The sequence below is a fragment of the Arabidopsis thaliana genome, chromosome 3 (assembly GCF_000001735.4).
Source record: "Arabidopsis thaliana chromosome 3, partial sequence".
Taxonomy (NCBI): Eukaryota; Viridiplantae; Streptophyta; class Magnoliopsida; order Brassicales; family Brassicaceae; genus Arabidopsis; species Arabidopsis thaliana.
Window position 1 is genome coordinate 15,887,050 of NC_003074.8, and position 13,641 is coordinate 15,900,690.

The 13,641-nt window shown below is 32.8% G+C and overlaps 3 protein-coding genes and 1 pseudogene across 4 annotated transcripts; 3 read left to right on the plus strand and 1 right to left on the minus strand.

Annotated features, from left to right (window-relative positions):
• Positions 1-440: 440 nt before the first annotated feature.
• Positions 441-1,830, plus strand: AT3G44150 (Expp1 protein). The gene is made up of 3 exons (NM_114283.4): positions 441-888; positions 1,178-1,285; positions 1,368-1,830. The coding sequence occupies exons 1-3, from the start codon at positions 568-570 to the stop codon at positions 1,677-1,679; spliced, it is 741 nt and encodes a 246-aa protein (NP_190001.2). The 5' UTR covers positions 441-567; the 3' UTR covers positions 1,680-1,830.
• Positions 1,791-4,939, minus strand: AT3G44160 (Outer membrane OMP85 family protein). The gene is made up of 11 exons (NM_114284.4): positions 4,732-4,939; positions 4,077-4,143; positions 3,925-3,960; positions 3,657-3,801; positions 3,400-3,558; positions 3,232-3,302; positions 3,064-3,142; positions 2,839-2,954; positions 2,589-2,736; positions 2,425-2,494; positions 1,791-2,339 (listed from the first exon to the last, which is right to left on the minus strand). The coding sequence occupies exons 1-11, from the start codon at positions 4,763-4,765 to the stop codon at positions 2,176-2,178; spliced, it is 1,089 nt and encodes a 362-aa protein (NP_190002.2). The 5' UTR covers positions 4,766-4,939; the 3' UTR covers positions 1,791-2,175.
• Positions 4,940-7,740: 2,801 nt separating this feature from the next.
• Positions 7,741-8,208, plus strand: AT3G44170 (plant self-incompatibility protein S1 family protein; the record flags this gene model as incomplete). The annotated part of the gene is made up of 1 exon (NM_114285.1): positions 7,741-8,208. The coding sequence occupies one exon, from the start codon at positions 7,741-7,743 to the stop codon at positions 8,206-8,208; it is 468 nt and encodes a 155-aa protein (NP_190003.1).
• A 3,309-nt stretch (positions 8,209-11,517) lies between these two features.
• On the plus strand, positions 11,518-13,278 carry AT3G44175 (annotated as a pseudogene; the record flags this gene model as incomplete). The annotated part of the gene is made up of 1 exon: positions 11,518-13,278.
• Positions 13,279-13,641: the final 363 nt, after the last annotated feature.

Sequence of the window (13,641 nt, forward strand, 5' to 3'; positions counted from 1 at the left end):
AATTAAACCATATTTTTAGCAAAAAAAAAAGAGAATTTTGAATAAAAATAAATACAAAAAGATAAACTAAAAAATAAATAAAGCATGTGGCCGCATTAGGTTTTATTTCCCCTTTCAGTCTTATTTTTTCTCTTTGCATGTACCTTCTTTTTCGATTTCTAAAATCGAAACCCTAAACTAAATTGGCTTGAATCCAATTTTCCGATTAATAACTAGGTCCATACCTAGCAACCGATTAACGTCTAGCTTTTTTTTAACAAGGGGTAAACCAATTTTTTTTTTTAATTGGGCAAACAATAACAAATTACTAAAGAGTTAATTTTAAAACAGTAAATTTGTTATTACTAAAGAGTTCATTTTAAAACAGTAAATTTGAAAAAAGGTTTCTCAGAGAAGCATGGAACTTTTAACGAAAAGATAATACAGTATTCTTTAAAAAACAAAACTTTTGGAATTTTCCCATTCGAAAAAAAGCCAAACGTGAAAAATCCACAGAGACTCACTTCAACATTCACACACACTCTCTTCCCCAAAACCATTTCCACAACAATTTCAAAACAAAACAAAATGTTCTCTTCGAAAACCCTAACACTCCTCGTCTTCTCCGCCGTGATTCTAACCGTAGCCTTAGGCGGAGACAGCGGAGGTTCAGGTAACACCAACACTATCTATTCACCATGCTCCGACACCCGAATCCAAAGATCCGATGGATTCACATTCGGTATCGCATTCTCTTCTCGTCCCTCCTTCTTCATAAACCAAACGGTTCTTCTCTCTCCCTGTGACCGCCGCCTTTCCCTCGCCGCCATGAATTCACAGTTCTCTGTTTTCCGTCCTAAAATCGACGAGATCTCTCTCCTCTCCATCAACACCTCCGCCTTCTTCCCGGTAATTAAATTCCTTATTATCAATCGAATTAGTTTAGTTAATTCAGATTAGGAAACACTTAATTAATCTCTGTTCATTATATAGATTTGGTTGACTTTAGTGTTGACTTCGCTCGATTACTACTAATTAGATTACTTCATAGTCTTTACTAATAATAGTAAAAGTATCAGATTTGGTTTTATGTGTAAACTATTATGCAAAATGGTATTATAGTAAGTATACTTGAATTGGTAAGTGTATGATTTGACAATTCATGAACCCTTAATTTGTGGATGTATAATATCTTCAGGACAACTATGGTGGATATATGGTAGCATTCGCGGGTCGAAAATACGCAGCGAGGTCTATACCGGCTTTTATTGCTAATAGCACCTTCATCGTAACCAGTTTTACTTTGGTATAGCATTTTTGTATATCATATGGTTCAAGTCTTATACATGTATAGAGTTTTTATTTATGGTGTTCTTATGTTTCTTAAGGTGATGGAGTTTCAGAAAGGTAGGCTTCAGAATCTGTATTGGAAGAGAGACGGGTGTGCGTCGTGTAAAGGGAATCAAAATTTTGTGTGTCTTAATAAGCAAGATTGTGCGATAAGAACACCGAGCTGTAAAGGTCGGGGAGGTGCCGTGGACTGTAGTCTCGGGATACAGCTGGCGTTTTCCGGGACTGATAAGCACTTGGCGGTTCTCAACTCGTGGTATGAAGTTGAGAATCTTAAGCAGTATTCTCTTTATGGTTTGTATTCAAACCTCAAGAGCTCTTTAACCAATCAGTTCAATAATTTCTTTTGAGCTTCTTGAGGAGTAGTATTTGTTTGTTTGTATCACGTAAGTTAATCTCTTTGGTGACTTCTCTAATGGTTTATGAAATGTAACACGAAATTGCGGAAATAGTTATGGTTTGGTTCAACCACTACTTGTATTCAGAGTTAGTCGAGAGTCGAGCCATAGATATACGTACAAATGTAAAAGCAATAGATACTAATTCGCAACAGTGCAACACCATCAAATCAAATGTGTGTTCTCTTCTCTATGAAACCTGCAGCTTTTCAGACAAAACTCTGGTAGCTGTATATACCAAAACAATGAAAACTTATACCCGTGTAATATTACATGATTTCTAATGACAACACTACATTTATCTTCTCAAGATCTCTGTCATATACAGCTTCTCCTTGGACTGTGTTTGCCTCATCTTGTGGCGTTTCTGGTTCCAACGCAAACACAAATATATCTTTGAATCAAGACATTGAATATGTGCTTTTCTTGATTGCTTTATTCTATTTGACTATGTTGATGAAGCAAGATTGGTGACACCGAAGTAAAGAGTCTTCTGGTTGAAAGCATTTATGGCATAGTCAACCTGAAGGTGACCCAATGGAGACTTGAACCGTAGCCCATATCCGAATCCATACCCAAACCCTGGCTTCCCTTGTCTCATTGAAGGGTTTCCTGAAACCAATTCCGCAACAGCTTTATCATTTTTGTGTCTCAACTTCTTTATGATTCTTGTTCGGAGAAGGTAAAGTGAACTTACCGGGGACAAGGCGGCTTGAGCCTAGGTCTGTTCCACAATCCAAGAAGATGGTCCCTTCTGTCATCTTGTTCTGTACACAAAAAGACACCAAAGCTCAATGAAAGCTTAACAGGGGAAACCATTTAATGGTTCTGATGACCAAATCATGCAACAGCTCCACGTACCAAAGGTAACGCCAATTCTGTATTGGCAACAAGGCATGACCGACCGGATCCAACAGCACCCTCACCATATCCGCGAACACTGCCTAGCCCACCAATGGCAAATGCTTGATAAGGTGCCATGTCTCCTACAATTGAACCACCTGTCAAGCTGTCACAGAAGAGGTAAGAACCACGGCAAAACTAGGACATCTTTACAAAGCATCTTCTACGTGTAGTTTTCTAGATCAAGTGTGTACGATTCTGTCAGTACCTTGCTAAGAGAAAAGCCGGTCCAAACCTGACACCTTTTGATGCAACAAATTTGAAACGGTTGAAGATAAGCCACTTGGACACAACCGGAATACCTTGTTCTATTTGCATGCTAAACTGAAAAAGCAAGAAACCAGTATGAAAGAAAAGAAACGTTGACAAAGTTACTGCAAAAATGGCTGTGTGGTTTGCCTAGGCTATAAAACAGAAATGAAGAGTCTCTTACATGAGAAAGACCTTGGTCGGTAGCCTTTGCAAACCGGGATTCTTGCTTTAAAACTACCATACTGTCATGGGTATTTCCACTGCATAGCAGAGAATTCTACACATGTAAATATCAGTTTTATGCTAGTACTTAAAGAAACAAATTAAGGGAATCGAGATCTAATATCACCTGCATGTTATAGGAAATCCGTCCAGATCTCTGGTTATCGCGCGTCCATCATCGTTAATCGGACGCACATGCTGCACCAATGGAAAATATTACTCTTTTATACCAAAGCAAAACAGCAAAGAGAAAAATATTGTTCTACAATGTCTGAAGAAGGTAATGTGCGGGCACCTCAAACTTTATGCTGGTTGTGCTGCTCCATTTTGAACTCGCTGGCTCACTCAAGTCTAAACCAAGAGCCAATTTAGACAGATTTACACCTCCACTTCCTGACCGAGAAAAGTTGTCGACTGGGGTGCCGTGGACCCCTATCTCGGGTGAGAGAGAATGCTGCGCCAGATTAACAAATTTAAATGTAACATAGCTTTAAAATTCACTTTCTAAGATAGCTTCACAGATCAGTACAATAACAAATAAGCATTGAGTACCTGTATGAAGAAACACTGTTGTGGACGCCATTCAGGTCTAGGTCTCCTAAAAGCCACAAGTACATTGGAATCATACAATCCTTTATCCCATGATACATCAAGCTTCTCGCTTCCTCCAAACAAATTTGGATGTTTGATACAGAGGCTGCAACAAACAGATCCAAATGAACACTTGAATCGAAAAGAAAGATATGAAAATTTAGTTCTGCAGATTATATGAACACCAACAATATTTCTGTAAGCTGTAGCATTAAGTCTCGAAACTTGCCTGCCAATCACTAGAGAAAGAGGACTGCTAGTGTCCCTGTTCAAAAAGTAACAAACTGAGCTTTAATACGTCGAGAAAGCTAAAGGCGGTACAGTTTCATGAGTATTAGCTAAAATGTAAGTGACGTCAAAGTATGGATGATGAGAGCAAACCTGAAAGCAGGAAACATTAAAGAAGTACAAAGCTTGTGAGTGAAGTCCACATTAACATCAATCTTGGCTGCAATCAACAACACAAGAATATCAAAATCAATGCCGCTGCTAGAAAACTACATTGCAATTGCAAACCAGTCCGATCTTAATCTTTCACTATATTCAACAGAAAGACATATTCGACATGATGAGTTAGTAACAAAAAGATACAGAAAAAGTTACAACATTCAGATCAAAATCGATACTTTTCCCCAAAAAGACATTTAGGAAATCCACATATCAAAACCAATCTTTCACAAAACCCAAAAGCAAGACGTATCACACATAATGGTTGGTAACAAAAGTCTTAGAAAAATGTTTCTTTTACCAAAAAAAACAATGTGTACTCATGCCTAAAACATTCTAATTCATCAATTACCACAAACATAAACATCATCATAACTATACAAATGAAATGAATCATATCTTATACATTGAAAATGAATGTAAGATAATAGAAGAAAAATGGAAACAAAGCAAAGCCCTCCATTGGTTAAGGTTAAATCCACAATCAAATTCCAGAATCGTACCATTTCCAGCACAGTATCACATTACCTACTGATCCAGCAACAACACAAAATTCGAAAAATCGAGAATCTAAGATAAGAGTGATGACCTCTACCAGCGTGGATACTCTTCTGAGCTCCCATGGCGATGGAATGAGAGAAGAATCAACCATGAAGAGAACCCAATTTAGGAATTGGCATTAGACAAGCAATGACCAGAAAAAGGAGGAATTTTTATTTACTTATTTCTTCTTTCTTCTTCTTCAGGAGTGAATGAATTAGCAGAGAGGTTAAGGATTTGATGCTTTGGATATTTTTAGAGAAGAAAGCAAGTTTGGGTTTATGTTTTATCTCTTTCGTCTTTATTCCTTTTTGGGCTTTTATCCACGTGGGCCTGATCTACAACTGTCAAAAACACATTACCATGAGTTATGAAAAATATTACTAATCATCATCATTTGTTTTTTAAAACTTGAGTTTAGCTGTTTGAGATTGAGGTCTGATGAGTTATGATTCGCTTATCTTTTTGAGTTATATTTTTGTAAAATTGTTAAGTTAAAACTTAACCAAAAAAACACATGCAACTTCTAAGAAGAATATTTTCTTTGTCTTAAATCAATTTGAATAATGGGAGAAAAATTGTTGACGAAAAAAAAAAATAATAATGGGAGAAAAAATGTTGTTATTATCTGAATTTTATTCAATAACATATCATAAAAAATAGTTTATAATGTCTTATATATTTGTAACATTTTTGAATTTTTGAATTTATGTTTTCTATTTTGGTTAAAATCAAATCCTATTTGTAGACATATATGAAAATGCTGATTTTTTTTTTGTTTAAAAAAATGCTGAAATTTTAGATATGTTTAAGTTAGTATTACTTTCTTATATTATTTAAGATAATTCATAAACTTTTAATAAATATTACTATAGTTACTAGGTAATGAACCCAGCAATATCGCGGGAGAACTTATTTTCAACAAATTTTTGTATTTATGGATTAAATTACAAAAACAAAAATTTGATTGTGTTTATATATTAAATTATTATGATGATATATTCAATATTTGAATATACAAAAATTGTGATGTAAAAATGAAAGAAATATAGTAAAGAGACGTAACATTAAATGAATAGATGCAACTATAAATACACAACCATAAAGTAAAAAATACAACTATAATTGAACAATATAATTATTGGAAAAATAACCGTAAATATTTTTAAAAAAAGATGCGATTAAAAATATACAACAGGGAAAAAATAAATCATCAATATTTTGACGAAAAATTACGATACAAAAGTACAACTAGAAAAAGTAATCATTAGTATTTAAACGGAAAAGTTACGATAAAGTAAAAGAAAAAAAATAACCGTCAATATATAAATAAAAACTTGCAATAAAAAATACATAACCAAACAAAATAAGTTAAAACAATAACCTTAAATATTTCAACGAAAAGATGCGATGAAAAGAAACAATTGGGAAAAATAACCATCAATATTTTAACAGAAATTTTGATAAAAAGACATAACCTAAAAAAATAACTGTCTGTATTTCAACAAAAAGTTACGATAAAATGACACAAAAAAAACAATAACCGTCAATATATGAACGGAAAGTTACAATAAAAAGATACAACGAAACAAAATAACCGTAAATATTTTAACCAAATTATACAATAAAAAGACACAACCCAAAAATAACCGTTAATATTTTAAAAGAAGATTGCGTTAAAACGAAATAAACGGAAAACAATAACCGTCATTACATCAATATGCATTTTATACCACATATTTTAATATAATTCACATCAAATTACAACATTGAGTGGGATTCAACGTTAATAACATGTGTTACTAGTGGAGCCACAATATGGAAAACTATAAAAATATACATAGGAAAAATAAAACCTAATTCAGTTTGTAAAAAGCCAGAGAGACGGTACTTCGTGGTGCAAAGTGTCTCCGCATGTGTCTTTCCCCTCTTTACTTGGAGCTGAAAGCTTTAATTTGGGGTATGAAGAATATTTTTTCAAGAAGGATCGACTCTCAAACATTCGAAATTGATTGCACAAGGCTAACTTCGATGGTGCAGTCACCTAAAGAATGTCTTGCTTTCTCTAATCTTTTAGATGAGTTTGGTTTGCTCTATGCTTATTTTCCTTTTTTGATCTTTTCTATTTTTCGATTGAGTAATACTAAGGTGGATTGTTTAACACAGTTTTCTAAATTATTATTTTCTGAAGTAACTTGTGTAAACTCTTATCTTTCAAATTGGGCAACCAATAATGGAGCATGAACAGTTTTTGGGATGTGCAACTAGAGTAAATATGCAGGGTCTAAAAAGTATTTGAGTAAATTTGAGGCCCAAAATAAAAAATTTGAGTAAATTTGAGGGCCATAAATAAATATTTGTATAAATTTGATGGTCAAAACAGAATTTGACTAAGTTTGAGGGCCAATTTCCTTTTAAGTTTGTACATGAAACTTAAAATGTTTTGAACGATTCTGGTCATGAAATTATATTTTAATTAATGTGTGGTTGATTAAAAATAAAATAAAAACAGAGAGACGTTGTTGGGATTGGTTATGGGTTGTAAACCCAAATGGTGTCAAAACGGAAAAAAATTAAAAGAGAGAGACCTTAATTAGGAATGGAGGGAGAGAAGAAAAGATGTGGGAATGTCCCGCAAAAGATTGTAAAAGCATTATTTTTTATGAAATCCGGTGAATCAAAGTAATTCATAGAGTTCCGTGCTCACTGCTAGTAGCTGGTGTTTATATATAGCTAAGTAGACGTATAATTTCTAGAAGCACATGTACATAAACCATATTTCTATTTTTAGTAGATTGTTTATACCTCTTTAGTACCAACCAGGAAGGGAAAGAAACAGACGAAAGAAACAAATGAAGAGATTGTATATATATGAGTAAAGGAGCACCGTCCGTTATAGCTGTTTTCCCTCTATTTAGTGCACCAACTAAGTTAACAGAAACGTATTAACGAGAAAAACAGTTTCCAAAAAAATATTTATATATAATAAATCCCAAAAAGTTGTAACATCGAAGATAATTTATGTAGAACAAATAATAATTGGAAAAAAAAAAACATAATGAGGATGAATCACAAAACCCTAGTTACAAATTTTGTCATCTTTCTCCTCGTACAAATCTCAAACTTATCATTAGAGGTAAATTCGTTAAGTGCGTACAACAAGAAAGACTATAGATCAGAATTTAAGGTACGGCCAAATACGGTTGTACGAATGGTCATCACCAACGATCTATTTGGTGTAAAGAATGGAAACGCGGGTTTTGTATGCGCAAAAGGTGGTAATAAGGTATGGAAGAGGAGCAAACCAGGAGACCGTTATGTCGTGGTCGAGTTTAAGTATGATGGTAAGATGAGGCACACGTTCACGCATTGCCATCTCCGTTCTAATTTCGGGTTTGTCAACTTCCCAGTTAGCGTTCATCCTGACACATCTGCTCAGTGTTACCCTAGCTACGTTTGTGGTTACTCGGTTCGGAAAGATGGGGTTTTTTACAAGCCTGAGAAGAAGCTTTATCGATGGAAGTGATTTAAGATCATATATTGAGGATACATTGAAACTTATGGGTGTAATTACTTTAAGAAAAATTCTGTATAAATTTTTGTTTCCCTTTTTTCTGTAACGTAAATTTTACTTGAAATCAATGATTTTGTTTTGGTTTATATGATTTGGAACCTTTTTTTTTTTTGTCAAAGATATGATTTTGAACCTACTTGGATATAAAATAAAGCAAATTTGGCGGATGATTTGCAAGGATATAGTGATGTACTGTTCTTTTAATTTATTTGCATCAATTTATATATACATTTTTGGTAGATTTTTTGACCAAAAATCCCTATACTATTTACTATTAATATTCAGGTCCTTGCAAATTCTATCTCAACCAAATATTCTATTCCTAAGAAATTATACATCGTAAATTTGCATTAAATTCTTGAATTAACTATTTCCTAAACTTTTATCCTTAATCAAATCTTTCTTTATTGAACTATATTCGATTAAGACTAATTTTCTAAAATGTATATCAACATTAAATAAAAATATAATTTTCTGTCACTATTTTTATATCTAATTTATTTTGACTTTATAATGTAATACTATAAAAAAACAGACATATAAAAAAAAATCAAAGATGACAAAATTATGTAAAAGATTCTGAATAAGAATGAGTGGAAACTTTGATTTATCAGACATCCAAAATTCAAAGTGTTATTCGGTTTACTCCGACTCTTTATTTTAAATAATTAAAACTTTAAAAGTTTCAAAATATTAGATATATTTAATCTTTATCAAAAGTTAAGTATTACAATTTTTTAAACTTTTTTAAAAGTTAAACTTTATACAAATGACATTCACATTATACATCATGTACCACCTTGTTCTAAATTCACACAACTTCTTTTCGAATCTGCTGCTTAACGGCACAGGCTCCTGATTGATAGTCTCACGACAAATTTTAGGTAAACGTCTCCTACTCGCTGAATCTCGAAGAACACAAAAATAATGTCACAGCTCCAAGAATAAGCATCTCCGTCTCAGTTTCTGAAGCGTCGTAAAACATCGAAAATGCAGATGCTACGAACCCAAAACAGAGATCGAAATCCTCTCTGATTCTGAAGATCACCATTACTAGGACAAGTTGGAGATAGACGCTCACACACAGTAATCTTATCGACAATCTCTTACTAGCATCTAGTTTACAACCCAAATAGTTAAAGAACCACAATGTTAGAACTTGGCCAAAACTCTTTTTTGAAAAGATCTACCAAACCAAAATAATCATAACACATCTCTTTCTAGTATATAGCCCACCACAAATATTAATTTCTTTTAATATACACCAAATTTTTTATCCCTCATTGACTAGAGTCGTTTTCGTTTTTTACATTGATTTAATTTGTAAATCACACAATGGTAAAAGCTTCTGATATATGAATTTAGGATTCCAGCTTTCTTAGGTTTCTCATTACAAGTCTTCCTTCTTGACTTCTCATGTTGTTGTTTTGTACTTAAATTTGCTTACATACATGATTGAATATAAATTTGCTTACATACATGATTTAGTAAAAATTTGCTTACATACATGATTGAATATAACACCGGCTGCTAAGCCTATTTTCGAGTCTAAAATGTTAGTCAACATGAAATAAAACACGTTTTTTTATTTGTTTTGATTATTAATCAACTTTAAAATAGCAAATATTAAGAAATTTGAAATCAATAGTTGCCAAAACCCGTGTGTGATATTATACTTTTTGAGGCTCCATAATAATGACGTGAGATTTGGTTGTGAGGAAGTGGAAAATAAAGTTAAGCATGTCTTTTTATTATGAAATATCATTTGTTTAATCCTTTTTCTTATAATAAAGTATGGATGTTGAGCAAAAAAAAAAAGAAGGTAATCCACCTTTCTCCAAATAGAAAGGAAGTAAAGGCAATGAATGTGAATATGACAAAATCCATTGCATTTGCTTTTAAATTCTTGTAAGAATTTGAAAGAAAAATATCTTATCAACTTTTAGAGATGATCTTTGTGGCCAAAGAGAGAACCACGCAACTTAAAAATTATAAAACAAATAATTAGAACAAAATTATAAAATTTAAACAGTTTGAAGAATATAAAAAGATTATTATAAGGAAACTATACTTTTAATAATAAAATTATATGTTTATTTCTATAAATATAGAAATTAGAAAATTATTCTAAACGTTTTAATTATAAGTTATTAACTAAACAAAGAAATAGAAAAATAGAAAAAGGATGAAGAAAATTATAGGATTAGTTATTAATCTTTCAAGAAAAAAGATTGTAAATACTCATATTTATATAGAAAAATATATTATCATATTTTCGGAACGGATCAGGAAAGATCTCTATTGGCCCTAAACCAAGCTGTTCATTTCGGCTACCGCAAGATCTCCATTACTTCAGATTCACTTTTGTTGATCAAAGCTATCAATTTGGAGTCTCCCTCAAAAGAACTCTACGGGATTCTACAAGACATCCTTCAACTCTTTCTTGATTTCGAGGAAATCTCTTTCTTTCATATTTCTCGTTGGTTAAACTTAAGGACAGATGCAATTGCAAAATTTGTATTCAATTCTGCATTTATTGTACCAGCCTCTGTACCGGTTTAATTTAATGAAATCTATCCTTAAAAAATTATTCTAAATGTTTTAATTATAAGTTACTAAATAAACAAAAAAAAAATAGAAATATAGAAAAAGGATTAAGAAAATTATAGGATTAGTTATTAATCTTTCAAGAAAAAATATTGTAAATACTCATATCTATATAGAAAAATATATTCTCATATTTTCTCACCAAATAAATTAAGTCATTGATTCAAAATAATTATGAAAGTAGGCAAATAGCCATGAGTAAAAATCATTTATGTTTCATTCGCTAGCTTTATGACGAATAATTTTAATTTTAGTTCTTCATATAAGTATACCAAGAATTATTGTTATGTGATATACTTTTAATTCAGAAATTTTGAGTTATTACTATATGATATATTTTTCGTTTAAATTATTTTTAATCAATAATGTTAGTGGTGAAAAAAACAATACAACAGTAAAAATAAATATTTTTTTTGTAACTTTTGAAAGATAATTTCTGCTTTCAACGTTGTTAATTAATTTTTTGATAAATTTAATTTTAATTACAAGAAAATAAATCCGTCTATGGGACGGGTTCTTTTCTAGTATAATATACAAAAAAAAATGTACTAAATAAAATTCAACCAATTCTGTAGCACGTTTTGCAAATTAAAATAAAAATACACTATAATTTTTTTGTAACCTAGTTTTGCAAATTTCTCTAGTAAGATCGAGATGTGGTGAAAAGTAAATTAAAAAAAAAAAACAATGGCTGGCTGGCTAAGTATTTGTCAAAAGGTGGGAAAGAAACAATGATCAAGTCAGTAGCTTTGGCTCTTCCAAACTATGTCATGTCTTGTTTTAAACTCCCTCAAGAGTTAACAACTAAGTTAACTAGTGCAATTTCTAATTATTGGTGGAGTTCTAACGGAAAAGATCGTGGAATCCATTGGATAGCTTGGGAGAAAATGTGTAGGGATAAAGGAGAAGGAGGTTTGGGCTCTCATTTTCTAGATAAGTTTAACGATGTTATGCTGGCTAAGCAGGCGATTAATCCAATATCCAAATTCTTTAGTAGCTCGGGTGCTAAAAGGTAGATATTTCAAGAATATTCACCCGCTACAAGCAAAAAAAACCAAGCTCTCCATCATTTGGATGGAGGAGTATTTTTTCGACTAAAACATTGGTTGAAATGGGAGCAAGATGGTCCCTAGGTTCAGGATTTAGTTTATCGGTTTGGAGAGATCCTTGGATTCCTGACGTCATACCACGCCCCGCAAATGGAAGAGAAAAATTCCTCCATCCTAATCTAATGGTTAACCATTTAATTAATCCTGTCACGAAAGAGTGGCATATTCCTATTCTACAAGAATAAATGGATCCGGTGGATATTCCAATTATCAGAGGTCTTCCTATCAATCATTCTTATAAGCCGGATAGGTTGATATGGCATCACACGAAATCAAGGAGATATACGGTTAAATCAGGTGCTCGAGAGATGACAGATACAATAGATTGGGGCCCAAATTGTAATTTAATAAAAGCACAAGCTTGGAAGGTCAAAGACCCTCCAAAAATAAAACACTTCTTATGGCAAATTGCTTCGGGTTCCTTAGTAGTTACTTCAAAATTATCACATCGTGGGATACAGTGTGATATAACTTGTAGAAGGTGCGAGATGGCAGAGGAAACAATAAATTATGTTCTATTTGAATGCCCACATTCTCGGAAAATTTGGGAATTATACGAAAAGCCAATGGTATCAGATAATTTTCCTCTAAGTTCAGAACTTTTAAATCTAGATTATCTTTATTGGAAGTTACCACTCCCTTTAGGTGGGGGAGAGAAAACATATTGTCACGCTTGGATTTTGTGGTTCATATGGAAAGATAGGAATATAAAAAGTTTTCAAAGGAATACAATCTGAACCCGCAGATATATTAAGTCACGCTATGAGTGAAAAATTAATGTGGGAAGAAGCTCAGTTTTGGAACCGATCGACTCTACCACTATTACGAGTTCTTTGGACAACCCAACTCAATCTATAAAAAGTCAGTTTGATGGCTCATGGAAATCTTCGGATTGAAATATGGGTTTAGGTTGATGGTGTTTTCAAGGAAATGATCAAACAATTTTGTTTGGTGCTAAAAGTCTTAGGAGGGGCACCTCCCCACTTCATTCGGAGTTAGAAGCTTTAATTTGGGCTATGAAAAGTATCATTTCAAGAAGGATCAATTGTCAGGCGTTCGAAACCGATTGTTCAAAGCTAGCTTCCATGGTACAGTCACCTGAAGAATGGCCCGCTTTCTCTAATCTGCTAGACGATCTTGGAGTGCTTCGCGTCTCTTTCCCCTTTTTCTCTCTTTCTCTTATCCTCGCTCATGTAATGTAAGAGTACACTGCTTGGCACGCTCTTCTAGAATTTTATTTTCTGAAATTACTTTTGTATACACTATTCCTCCTAATTAGGTAACTAATCATAGAGATATTAGTTTTTAATTAATGTGTGGTTGATTAAAAGAAAAAAAAAAAAAAGTTAAACAAAAACCCTAGCTCCACTATCTTCCACCAAATATAAACCACCCAAAGTCTCCACCGTGCAGGCAAATCAACAACAAAGACTCAAAGCTTTGAAGAAGAAGTTGCTGAACTGTTGAATCCGACTTCAATGGATTGTCTTCCAGATGATCTTATTTTCCAAATATTATCCTTGCTTCCCACGAAACAAGCTGGTTTGACCTCTGTTCTGTCAAAGAGGTGGAGGACTCTGTTTGCTTTCAGTCATACTCTTGACTTTGACAACTCCATCCTTTTGCGCCCTAAATGTCGTTATAAAGAGTACTGTAGGATCGACATTCA